We start from the raw sequence: 13,648 nt of genomic DNA on the forward strand, positions 1-13,648 counted from the left end.
TTATTTATTTTATTTTTTAATTTAAATTCAATTAGCCAAAGTATTGTTTTTTTGATATAATGTTCAATGATTCATCAGTTCAGTATAACACCCAGTGCTCATCTCATCATGTTCTTTAAATGTTTGGTAGAATTCCCCTGGGAAGCCATCCAGCTCTGGATTCTTGTTTTTAGGGGAGATTTTTGATTACTGTGTCAGTTTCCATGCTGGTTATGGATCTGTTCAGGTTTTCTATTTCTTCCCGGTTCAGTTTTGGTAGTTTATATGTTTCTAGGAATGTATCCATTTCATCCAGATTGCCTAATGTGTTGGCATATTGTTGCTCATAATATGTTCTTATAATTGTTTGTATTTCTTTGGGGTTGGTTGTGATCTCTTCTCTTTCATTCATGATTTTATTAATTTGGGGCCTTTCTCTTTTCTTTTTGATAAGTCTGGCTAGGGGTTTATCGATCTTAATTCTGAGAACCAGCTCCTAGTTTCATTGATCTGTTCTACTGGTTTTTTTCTTTTTTTAAAAAATATTTTATTTATTTGACCGAGAGAGAGACAGCAAGAGAGGGAACACAAGCAGGGGGAGTGGGAGAGGGAGAAGGAGGCTCTCTGCTGAGCAGGGAGCCCAATGCAGGGCTTGATCCCAGGACCCTGGGATCATGACCTGAGCCGAAAGCAGATGCTTAACGACTGAGCCACCCAGGCACCCCCCCTTTTTTTTTTATTTCTATGTCATTGATTTCTGCTCTCATCTTTTTTTTTTTTTTTTTAAGATTTTATTTATTTATTCATGAGAGAGAGAGAGAGAGAGAGAGAGAGGCAGAGGGAGAAGCAGGCTCCCAAGGAGCAGGGAGCCCGATGCGGGACTCGATCCCAGGACCCTGGGATCATGACCTGAGCCGAAGGCAGACGCTTAACCATCTGAGCCACCCAGGCGCCCAATTTCTGCTCTCATCTTTATTAATTCTCTTCTCCTGCTGGATTTAGGCTTTATTTGCTGTTTTTTCTCCAGCTCCTTTAGATGTAAGGTTGGTTGTGTATTTGATACTTTTCTTGTTTCTTGAGGAAGGCCTGTGTTGCTATATACTTCCCTCTTAGGACCATCTTTGCTGCATCCCAAAGGTTCCGAACAACTGTCGTCTTTTCATTTTTGTTTCCATGTATTTTTTAATTCTTTAATTTCCTAGTTGACCCACTCATTCTTTAGTAGGATGTTCTTTAACCTCCATGTATTTGTGGTCTTTCCTTGTAGTTGACTTCAAGTTTTAAAGCATTGTGGTCTGAAAATATGCATGGAATAATCTCAATCTTTTGGTATTGGTTGAAACCTGATTTGTGATTCAGTATGTGATCTCTTCTGGAGAATGTTCCATGTGCACTCGAGAAGAAAGTGCATTCTGCTGCTTTGGGATGAAATCCTCTGAATAGGGGCGCCTGGGTGGCTCAGTCAAACGTCTGCCTTCGGCTCAGGTCATGATCGCAGGGTCCTGGGATCGAGCCCCGCATCAGGCTCCCTGTTTGGCGGGAAGCCTGCTTCTCCTTCTCCCTCTCCCACTCCCCCTGCTTGTGTTCCCTCTTTCGCTGTGTCTCTCTCTGTCAAATAAATCAATAAAATCTTAAAAAGAAAAAAAGAAATCCTCTGAATATAACTGTGAAGTCCATCTGGTCCAGTGTGTCATTCAGAGCCCTTGTTTCCTTGCTGATCTTTTGCGTAGATGATCTGTCCATTGCTGTGAGTGAGGTGTTAAAGTCCCCTACCATTAATGTATTATTATCAATGTGTTTCTTTAATTTTGTTATTAATTGGTTTATATAATTGACTGCTCCCATGTTGGGGGCATAAATATTTACAATTGCTAGATCTTCTTGTTGGATAGGCCCTTTTATTATGATAGAATGTCCTTCTTCATCTCTTATTACAGTCTTTGGTTTAAAATCTAGTTTGTCTGATACAAGGATGGCTACTTCAGCTTTCTTTGGATGTCCATTGACATGATGAATTGTTCCCCACTCCCTCACTTTTTTTTTTAAAGATTTTATTTATTTATTTGAGAGGGAGACAGATAGTGACAGATAGTGACAGAGATAGCAAGAGAGAGCACAAGCGGAGAGGAGAGGGAGAAGCAGGTTCCCGCCAAGCAGGGAGCCTAACTGGGGCTCCATCCCAGGACCCTGGGATCATGACCTGGGTTGAAGTCAGACACTTATCCGACTGAGCCACCCAGGCACCCCTCCACTCCCTCACTTTCAATCTGGAGGTGTCTTTGGGTCTAAAATGAGTGTCTTGTAAGCAGCATATTGATAGGTCTTGTGTTTTTATCTTTCCTGATACCCTGTGTCTTTTAATTGGAGAATTTAGTCCATTTGCATTCAGAGTAAGTATTGAAAGATCTGAAGTTAGTGCCATTGTATTACCTGTAAAGTTGCTGTTCCTGTAGATTGTCTCTGTTCCTTTCTGGTTTTTGTTACTTTTGGACTCTCTGTTCACTCAAGGGATTCTTGCAGGGCTGGTTTAATGTTCACAAATTCCTTTAGTTTTTGTTTGTCCTGGAAACTCTCTCAGCTATTTTCTCTTCAAATAAATTTTCTGTCCCCTTTTCTCCCTCTTCTTCTGGGACTCCTATAATATGGATGTTATTACACTTAATAACTCAGTCCCTGAGTTCCCTAAGTCTATTCTCATGTTGCATAATTCTTCTTTCTCTCTTCAGCTTCATTGCTTTCCATTATTTTGTTGTCTAGGTCATTAATTATTCCTCTGCTTCTTCCAGCCTGCTGTTCATTGCATCAAGCATGTTTCTAATTTCATTTATTGTATTCTTCATCTCTGATTGTTTCTTTTTTTAACTCTTTTATCTCTGCTGTAGGGATCTCACTGATGTCTTTTATTCTTTTCTCAAGCTCAGTAAGTATCCTTATGATCATTGCTTTAAATTTTCCCTCAGGCATGTTTCTTATATCTGTTTCACTTAGATCTCTGGCTATGGCTTTATCTTGTTCTTTCATTTGGGATAAATTCCTGTGCCTTCCAATTGTGTCTAAGTCTCTGCCTGCTTCTCTATGTTACAAAAGCCAGTTGTGTCTCTTCCTGAAAGTAATGGCCTTTTTAAAAATTTTATTTTATTTTATTATGTTATGTTAGTCACCATACAACACATAATTAGTTGTGTTTTTTTTTGTAGTTTTTAATTTTATTATGTTATGTTAGTCACCATACAATACATCATTAGTTTTTGATGTAGTGATCCACGATCCATTGTTTTCTTTTTTTTTTTTAAAAGATTTTATTTATTTGAGAGAGAGAATGAGAGACAGAGAACACGAGAGGGAAGCGGGTCAGAGGGAGAAGCAGACCCTCTGCTGAACAGGGAGCCCGATGTGGGACTTGATCCCGGGACTCCAGGATCATGACCTGAGCTGAAGGCAGTCGCTTAACCAACTGAGCCACCCAGGTGCCCCCGATCCATTGTTTTCGTATAACACCCAGTGCTCCATGCAGTACGTGCCCTCCTTAATACCCATCCCCCCATCCACCTCCCCTCTAACACCCTCAGTTTGTTTCTCAGAGTCCATAGTCTCTCATGGTTCATCCGTCCCTCTGATTTTCCCCCCTTCATTTTCCCCTTCCTTCTCCTAATGTCCTCCATGCTATTCCTTATGTTCCACAAATAAGTGAAACCATATGATAATTGACTTTCTCTGCTTGACTTCTTTCTTTCTTTCTTTTTTTTTTTTTAAAGATTTTATTTATTTATTTAAGAGAGAGAGCATGAGAGGGAGGAGGGCCAGAGGGAGAAGCAGACTCCCTGCTGAGCAGGGAGCCCAACGCGGGACTCTATCCCGGGACTCCAGGATCATGACCTGAGCTGAAGGCAGTCGTTTAACCAACTGAGCCACCCAGGGTGCCCCTCTGCTTGACTTATTTCACTTAGCATAATCTCCTCCAGTCCCGTCCATGTTGATGTAAAAGTTGGGTATTCATCCTTTCTGATGGCTGAGTAATATTCCATTGTACATATGGACCGCATCTTCTTTATCCATTCATCTGTTGAAGGGCATCTCGGCTCTTTCCACAGTTTGCCTATTGTGGACATTGCTGCTATGAACACTAGGGTGCATATGGCCCTTCTTTTCACTACATCTGTGTCTTTGGGGTAAATACCCAGAAGCGCAATTGTTGGGTCTATTTTTAACTTTTTGAGGCACCTCCATACTGTTTTCCAAAGTGGCTGTACCAACTTGCATTCCCACCAACAGTGTAAGAGGGTTCCCCTTTTTCCACGACCTCTCCAACATTTGTTGTTTCTTGCCTTGTCAATTTTTGCCATTCTAACTGGTTTGTAAGGTGGTATCTCAATGTGGTTTTGATTTGGATTTCCCTGATGGCTAATGATGATGAACATTTTTTCATGTGTCTGTTAGCCATTTGTATGTCTTCTTCAGAGAAGTGTCTGTTCATGTCCTCTGCCCATTTTTTGACTTGATTATTTGTTTTTTGGGTGTTGAGTTTGAGAAGTTCTTTATAGATCTTGGATACCAGCCTTTATCTATAGTGTCATTTGCAAATATCTTCTCCATTCTGTGGGTTGCCTCTTTGTTTTGTTGACTGTTTCCTTTGCTGTGTAGAATGTTTTTATCTTGATGAAGTCCCAAAAGTTCATTTTTGCTTTTATTTTGCTAGCCTTTGGAGATGTATCTTGAAAGAAGTTGCTGTGGCCGATGTCAAAGAGGTTACTGCTCCTGTTCTCCTCTAGGATTTTGATGGATTCCTGTCTCACATGGAGGTCTTTCATCCATTTTGAGTTTATCTTTGTGTATGGTGTTAGAGAATGGTCGGGTTTCATTCTTCTGCATGTGGCTGTCCAATTTTCCCAGCACCATTTATTGAAGAGACTGTCTTTTTTCCATTGCATATTTTTTCTTGCTTTGTCGAAGATTATTTGACCATAGAGTTGAGGGTCCATATCTGGGCTCTCGATTCTGTTCCATTGGTCTATATGTCTGTTTTTGTGCCAGTACCATGCTGTCTTGGTGATCACTGCTTTGTAATAGAGCTTGAAATTGGGCAACGTGATGCCCCCAGCTTTGTTTTTCTTTTTCAGCATCTCCTTGGTGATTCGGGGTCTTTTCTGATTCCATACAAATTTTAGGATTGTTTGTTCCAGCACTTTGAAAAATGTCACTGGAATTTTGATCGGGATGGCATTGAAGGTATAGATTGCTCTGGGTAGCATAGACATTTTAACAATGTTTATTCTTCCGATCCATGAGCATGGAGTATTTTTCCATCTTTTTGTGTCTTCTTCAATTTCTTTCATGAGTGTTCTGTAGTTCCTGGAGTATAGATCCTTTACCTCTTTGGTTAGGTTTATTCTGAGGTATCTTATGGTTTTTGGTGCTATTGTAAATGGAATTGTTTCTTTAATTTCTCTTTCTACAGTTGCATTGTTAGTGTATAAGAAAGCAACTGATTTCTGTGCATTGATTTTGAATCCTGCCATGTTACTGAATTGCTGTATGAGTTCTAGTAATTTGGGGGTGGAGTCTTTTGGGTTTTCCACATAAAGTATCATGTCGTCTGTGAAAAGAGAAAGTTTGACTTCTTTGACAATCTGAATACCTTTTATTTCTTTTTGTTGTCTGATTGCTGTTGCTAAGACTGCTAGTACTATGTTGAACAGTAGTAGCGAGAGTGCTCATCCTTGACATGTTCTGATCTTAAGGGAAAGGCTCTCAGCTTTTCCCCATTGAGGATGATATTCGCTGTCGGTTTTTCATAGATGGATTTTATGAGCTTGAGGAATGTTCCTTCTATCCCTGTACTCTGAAGAGTTTTAATCAGGAAAGGATGCTGTATTTTGTCAAATGCTTTTTCTGCATCAATTGAGAGGACCATATGGTTCTTCTCTCTCTTATTAATGTGTTCTATCACATTGATTGATTTGTAAATGTTGACCCACCCTTGCATCCCGGGGTTAAATCCCACTTGATCGTGGTGGATGATCCTTTTAATGTATCGTTGGATCCTATTAGCTAGGATTTTGTTGAGAATTTTGGAATCCAGATTCATCAGGGATATCAGTCTGAAATTCTCCTTTTTGATGGGGTCTTTGCCTGGTTTGGGGATTAAGGTAATGCTGGCCTCATAGAATGAGTCTGGAAGCTTTCCTTCTGTTTCTATTTTTTGAAACAGCTTCAGTAGAATAGGTATTATTTCTTCTTTGAATGTTTGGTAGAATTCCCCAGGGAATCCATCAGGCCCTGGACTCTTGTTTTTTGGGAGGTTTTTGATCACTGCTTCAATCTCATTACTGGTTATTGGCCTATTCAGGTTGTCAGTTTCTTCCTGTTTCGGTCTTGGCAGTTTATAGGTTTCCAGGAAGGCCTCCATTTCATCCAGATTGCTCAATTTATTGGCATATAGTTGTTGATAATAATTTCTAATAATTGTTTCTATTTCCTTGGTGTTAGTCATGATCTCTCCCCTTTCATTCATAATTTTATTAATTTGAGTCCTTTCTCTTTTCTTTTGGATAAGTCTGGCCAGTGGTTTATCGATCTTACTAATTCTTTCAAAGAACCAGCTTCTAGTTTCATTGATCTGATCTCCTGTGTTTCTGGTTTCTAATTCATTGATCTCTGCTCTAATCTTAATTATTTCTCTTCTAATCCATGGCTTAGGCATCATTTGTTGCTTTTTCTCTAGTTCTTTAAGGTGTAGAGTTAGTTGGTGAATTCGGCATTTTTCTATTTTTTGAGTGAGGCTTGGATGACTATGTATTTCCCCCTTAGGACTGCCTTTGCAGTATCCCATAGGTTTTGGACCGATGTGTTTTCATTCTCATTGGTTTCCATGAACTGTTTAAGTTCTTTGATTTCCTGGTTGACCCAAATATTCTTGAGCAGAGTGGTCCTTAGCTTCCAAGTGTTTGAATTTCTGCCAAGTTTTTTCTTGTGATTGAGTTCCAGTTTTAAAGCATTATGGTCTGAGAATATGCAGGGAATAATCTCAATCTTTTGATATCAGTTGAGACCTGATTTGTGACCCAGTATGTGGTCTATTCTTGAGAAAGTTCCATGTGTGCTCGAGAAGAATGAATATTCTGTTGTTTTAGGGTGGAATGTTCTGTATATATGTATATATGAGGTCCATCTGGTCCAGTGTGTCATTTAAAGCTCTTGTTTCTTTGTTGATTTTCTGCTTAGATGATCTGTCTATTGCTGAGAGTGGAGTATTGAGGTCTCCTACAATTAACGTATTGTTATCAATATGACTCTTTATTTTGGTTAACAGTTGGCTTATGTAGATGGCTGCTCCCATGTTGGGGGCATAGATATTTACAATTGTTGGATCTTCTTGTTGGATAGACCCTTTAAGAATGATATAGTGTCCTTTTGTATCTCTAACTACAGTTTTTAGTTTAAAATCTAATTTTTCTGATATGAGAAGTGCTACCCCAGCTTTCTTTTGAGGTCCACTGGCATGGAAGATGGATCTCCATCCCTTCACTTTCAGTCTGGATGTATCTTTAAGTTCAAATGAGTCTCTTGTAGACAGCATATGGATGGGTCCTGTCTTTTTATCCAATCTGCAACCCTGTGCCGTTTTATGGGAGCATTTAGGCTGTTCACGTTGAGAGTGATTATTGAAAGATATGAATTTATTGTCATCATGTTGCCTGTGAAGACCTTGTTTTTATAGATTGTCCCTGTAAATTTCTGTTGATATCAGTCTTGGGGTCTTTCTCCTCTTATTAGAACCCCCCTTAATATTTCTTGCAGGGCCAGCTTAGGTGTCACATATTCTTTCAGTTTCTGCCGATCTTGGAAGCTCTGCATCTCTCCATCCATTTTAAATGACAGCCTTGCCGGATAAAGTATTCTTGGCTGCATGTTCTTCTCGTTTAGTACCCTGAATATGTCTTGCCAGGCCTTTCTGGCTTGCCAGGTCTGTGTGGATAGGTCTGATGTTATTCTGATGTTCCTCCCTCTGTACGTAAGGAATCTCTTCCCCCTAACTGCCCTTAAGATGGTTTCCTCAGTTCTAAGATTTGCGAGTTTTACTATTACATGCTGAGGTGTTGGCCTGTTTTCCTTGATCTTGGGAGGGGTCCCCTCTGCCTCTAAGACATGAATATTTGTTTCATTCCCCAGATTAGGGAAGTTCTCAGCTACAGTTTGCTCAAATATATCTTCTAGTCCTCTCTCTCTCTCCATCCCCTCCGGGTTTCCAATAATTCTGACATTGGAACACTTCATGGTGTCACTTATTTCTCAGATTCTATTTTCATGGATTCTGAGTTGTTTTTCCATGGTCTCCTCTTTTCCCCTTTTATCTATTAAATGGTCTTCCAGGTCACTAATTCATTCTTCTGCCTCACTTACCCTAGCTGTTAGATTATCTAGATTAGATTGGATCTCACTGATAGCATTAAGTTTTGCCAATTCAGCTTTCATTGCTGCCCTTAGAGACTCTATGTTGCCATTAATTGATTTCTCCATTCTAGCTATTGTCTTCACAATTGCCAGCCTGAATTCCATCTATGACATCTTGCTTATATCTGAATCCATTTGTAAATCTGTGGCGTAAGTCATAATCTCTGAGTCTTTCCCATTTTGGGGGTTCATCCTCCTAGTCATTCTGTTGATGGGTTGTTGAGGGAATGTATAGAGTCCAAATTACTGACCACAACCCAACCAAGATGCACCTGTTTTCTAGGGACTTTAGGGTTGCTGGCCTCTTGTTTTCCCAGCCTGTCTTCTGGGGCAGGGGCCTGCCGTGCTGTTACTCAGGGCAACCCTGTTTGGGCAGAGTTGCCCTGCCGCCTGTGGTGGGGGATGGGCTCAGTGAAAACCGGTGTTTTGGCGCTTTTGTTCTCTGGCGGCTTTCCCTGGAGGCTTTCCACGTCTCTTCTGAGAGTCAGAGCAGAAGAGACCGTTTCCAACCCTCTGCCTCAGAGCAGAGAAATCACAGTCTGTTCTTCAGCGAGCTCTCCAGGCCACACTATCTCCGTTTCTGTCTGTGCTGCTATAAACTGCAGCGTCCTGGGTTGTGCGCTCCTCAGCAGTGCTCCCAGTCCTCCCTTCCAGGTTGGGGCACATCTCTGCCCTTTGTGCTTCTAAAACTGCAAGCCACCCCTAGTTCGCACGTGCAGCCCGCTGCTCCAGGTTTCCGTCAGGGGGCTGCCCTAAAGTCCTTTCCCCGCTGCTACCGGTCTGTGAGTCTGTGCCCCATCCCCGCGTGGGAGGCTATTGCTCACCGGCGGTGTAGGATCCCCATGGCCAGGCTCCCTCCCCCTGCCATTTATCCTGCAGAATCACAGCTCCCTGCTTCATACCTCAAAACCAACCACCTGCGATATTCTGTTTGTAGAGATCCAGATCTATTTTCTTGCATCTCAGGCTGATTTCGTGGGTGCTCAGAGTGGTCTGGTAGATATCCAGCTCAATTCTGGGGACCAGTTGGAATAGGGTCCCCTACTCCTCTGCCATCTTTTCTCCTCCTCCCTGAAAGTAATGGCCTAATGAAGAGAGGTCATATAGTATCCAGGGCCTGCCCCTTTAGGGAGTGTCTCCTGTGTGTACTGCATGTGCTTGGCTGTTGTGTTTTGGCTGCTCTATCCTTCAGGCCAGTCATTTGAAGAGGCTCTCCTTGCCTGCCATGGGCAGCATTTTGTCTCTGGCCTGAATTTTAACTAGGTGGTGAGTTTTAACTAGGTGTGCCCTGGTCTGCTTGTGAAATGAGACCTGTCACCACTTCCCCTGCAGCTGAGGTCCTGCAGGACTCTCTGGCTGGGAGGTGTGCTATGGGCAGGGGTTTGTGCTGGTTTTCTGGGGGAGGGGCTCACCACACTGGTACTTAGGCAAGCATGACTGAGAAGGGTTGTTTTACTGGAGCTCAGGGATATGGGGCTTGGTGTAGGTAAGTTAGGCAGCCTGTTTTGGCACTGTGCTGCTTCCCACAGTTGGCTCTGTGTTCATGCTGAGGGGCAGGGGAGGGAAATGGTGCCACCTGGCTCTTTCATTCCTGAGTGGGTCCCTGTGCATGGTCCCTCTCAGGGATGTGCTCTGAGAGGAGCAAATAATTTCCCCACTGTATGCCCCAGGCACATTTCAGTTCCCTGTTTCCATTGTATCTGCCCCCCAGGTTGTTTCCTGCCTTCTCTCCAGGAACAGCACAGTGACCTCTAGGCTCTATTCCAGTCAAGCCCTCTGATCTTGGCCCTGGCCCTCTGATCTCTGGCTATGGTTCCTGCTTTAAGCCCTGCTGACTGCAAGAACTCATGAAATTCTACCCCTCTCCTTTTCTAAGCCAATGGCTTTGGGGAAATGTTCTTCTTGTGTGTTCTCTTGTGTGCTCCTCTCTCTCTCTCTCCCCCTTCTCCATGACCATGGCTCCCTCCCCTCTGCAGCACCTGCAGTCTGTTTCTCCCCTAAACCACATCTCTGCACTTCCTACATTCTTTGATGTGGCCTCTTCTATTTTTTTTTTAAAGATTTTACTTATTTATTAGAGAGAGAGAGAGAACAGAGAACAAGAGAGAAAACAAGAGAACATTTAGTTATCGGGAGAGGGAGAAGCAGGCTTCCTGCTGAGCAGGGAGCCCGATGCGGGACTCAATCCCAGGACCCTGGGATCATGACCTGAGCCGAAGGCAGTCGCTTAACCAACTGGGCCATCCAGGCACCCTCTTCTCTCCCTTTAGTTGTGGAGTTTGTTCTGTCTGTCTTCAGGTCAACTTTTGTGTTGATCTGATGGTTATCTAGTTGTGTTCCTGGGACTAGTTGTGTTCCTCCTTCTATTGTCTCAGGCCATGAGAGATGCCTATAATTAAATAAATCATTTTCAAAATAAACTGACATTCTTTCATGTCCTTTATTGCCAGGACCTAGATCAGTATTTGCCTTTTCACTTCGGAGTACTTCAGCCTGGACACTTTGCTGTGGACCCAGGACCCTCTTCATCTGCCCTTCATTTAAGTGTGATTGTTGGGCAGAGTGGGGAGAGGGGTGAGGCAAGAATTGTCTGATTCCCTCCACCCTCAAGAGGATATCTCTATAGCCAATTTGCTAATATGGTACTTCTCAGCCTTGTTTATACATTTAAAACATCTGGGAAACTTAAAAATTCTGATAACTGGGCCTCACTATCAGAAATTCTGATTTAAAAAAATTCTGATTTAGTTAGTCTGCAAAGTGGCCTGGACATGGAGAGTTTGGGAAGGTCCCCCAAGTGATTCCAGTATACATCTAGCATTGAGAACTGTGGGGATAAGGAGGTTCATGGATGTTCTTATTTGGCAGGATAACAGTACCAAGGGGAACAGAAGAGCAGAGGAGAAGTGTCCCCTTCCAGTTGCTCTTGCTACTGGAGAGGATGCAGGACAGCCGGCAGAAAGCAGTGCAACCTATGGAGCTTGCCTACTGTCTCCAGAAGTACAATGTTCCAAGTAAGGTAGCCTTCTCAGCTCTGAAAGAGAGGGAGAGGGAGGAGGTTGGGGAAGGGGAAAGTGGGAGGAGTGCCTCAAAGAATGAGTCAGGAGCTGTTCCCTCCTCTTTTTTGTTTTGGAAGAGTTTTTGAAGTGATAGGTATTAATTCTTTAAATGTTTGGTAGAATTAAGCCAATCTGGACCTGGGCTTTTCTTTGTGGGAAGTTTCAAAATGACTGATCAATCATTTTCCTTTTTACAGTTAGGGTCCTTTCTTCAGGTTGAAAAACAACTCCCTTTAGCAATTTCTTGTAAGAAAGTGTAGTGGTGATGAACTTCCTTAGCATTTGTCTGGGAAAGTCTTTATCTCTCTTTCACTTCTAAAGTAAAGTTTTCTAGATTGGCAGTTTTTTTTCTTTTATCACTTTGAATGTGTCATTCCACTGTCTCCTGGCATGTAAGGTTTGTGCTGAGAAATCCCCTGATAGCCTTATGGGGGGGTTCCCTTATAAGTGATAAGCTCCCTTTCTCTTAATGATTTTAAGATCTCTCCTTGTCATTGATTTTTTTATTAAGTTCAATTAGCCAACATATAGTAAGTACATCATTAATTTTTGATATAGTGTTTAATGATTCATTAGTTGCTTGTCATTGATTTTTAAAAGTTTTACTATTGATGTGTCTTGGAGAATATCTATTTGAGTTGAATGTGTTTGGGGTCCTAAGAGCTTCATGAACTTTGATGTCTAAATCTCTCCCCAGATTTGGGAAGTCTCAGCCACTATTTCTTTCTTTTTTTAAATTTTATTTACATTCAGTTAATTAACATATAGTATATTATTAGTTTCAAAAGTAGTATATATTAGTTTCAATAGTATATTATTAGTTTCATCAGTTGTATATGACATCCAGTGCTCATTATATTCGGCAACCCTCCCCCCCCCACCCCAGCAACCCTCAGTTTGTTTCCTATAGTTAAGACTCTCTTATGGTTATCTCCCTTTCTGATTTCATCTTGTTTTATTTTCCTCTCCCTTCCTCTATGCTCCTCCATTTTATTTCTTAAATTCCACATATGAGTGAAATCATATGATAATTGTCTTTCTCTGATTGACTTATTTATAGCTGAGCATAATACTCTCTAGTTCTATCTATGTCCTTGCAGTTGGCAAGATTTCATTTTTTTGATGGCTGAATAATATTCCATTGTGTATATATATCCATTCATCTGTTGATGGACATGGCTCTTTTCATGGTTTGGTTATTGTGGACATTGCTGTTATAAACATTGGGGTGCAGATGCCCCTTTGTATCACTATGTTTGTATCCTTGGATAGTAGTGCAATTGCTGGGTTGAAGGGTAGCTCTAGTTACAACTTTTTAAAAGGTTTTATTTATTTATTTGACAGACAGTGAGAGAGGGAACACAAGCAGGGGGAGAAGGAGAGGGAGAAGCAGGCTTCCTGCTGAGCAAGGAGCCCAATGTGGGGCTTGATCCCAGGACCATGATCCCAGGATCATTACCTGAGCCAAAGGCAGATGCTTAACAACTGAGCCACCCAGGCGTCCCCATTTATAACTTTTTGAGGAGCCTCCATACTGTTATCCAGAGTGGCTGTACCAGCTTGCATTCCCACCAGTAGTGTAAGAGCGTTCCCCATTCTCTGTATCCTCACCAACATTTGTTGTTTTCTGACTTGTTAATTTTAGCCATTCTGACTGGTATGAGATGGTATCTCATTGTGGTTTGATTTGTATTTCCTTGATGCCGAATATGTTGAGCATTTTTTCATCTGTCTGTTGGCCATTTGTATGTCTTCTTTGGAGAAATGTCTGTTCATACCTTCTGCCCATTTCTTGACTGGATTTCTTGTTCCTTGGGTGTTGAGCTTGATAAGTTCTTTATAGATTTTTGGATACTAACTCTTTATCTGATAAAACATTTGCAAATATCTTCTCCCATTCTGTATGTTGTCTTTTAGTTTAGTTAACTGTTTCGTTTGCTGTTCAAAAGCTCTTTATTTTGATGAAGTTCCAATGGCTCATTTTTGCTTTTGTTTCCCTTGCCTTTGGAGATGTGTCTAGCAAGAAAGTGCTGGGGCCGATGTCGAAGAGGTTACTGCCTTGTGTTCTCTTCTAGGGTTTTGATAGATTCCTGTCTCACATTGAAGTCTTTCATCCATTTTGAGTTTATTTTTGTGTATGGTATAAGAAAATGGTCCAG

At 41.6% G+C, this 13,648-nt stretch overlaps 1 protein-coding gene across 7 annotated transcripts in view; it reads left to right on the forward strand.

The window, feature by feature from the left end:
* The window catches only part of USP18 (ubiquitin specific peptidase 18), an 82,959-nt gene that overhangs the window by 22,239 nt on the left and 47,072 nt on the right, over positions 1 to 13,648 (forward strand). For all 7 annotated transcript variants that reach the window (XM_064591822.1, XM_064591829.1, XM_064591824.1 and 4 more), the window contains one exon: positions 11,299 to 11,444. In XM_064591822.1, coding sequence (XP_064447892.1) covers positions 11,299 to 11,444 — 146 coding nt within the window. The remainder of the gene's footprint in view (positions 1 to 11,298; positions 11,445 to 13,648) is intronic.

The sequence above is a fragment of the Mirounga angustirostris genome, unplaced genomic scaffold (assembly GCF_029215605.1).
Source record: "Mirounga angustirostris isolate CCGP_5_RB_7025 unplaced genomic scaffold, mMirAng1.0.hap1 SCAF_5, whole genome shotgun sequence".
NCBI lineage: Eukaryota > Metazoa > Chordata > Mammalia > Carnivora > Phocidae > Mirounga > Mirounga angustirostris.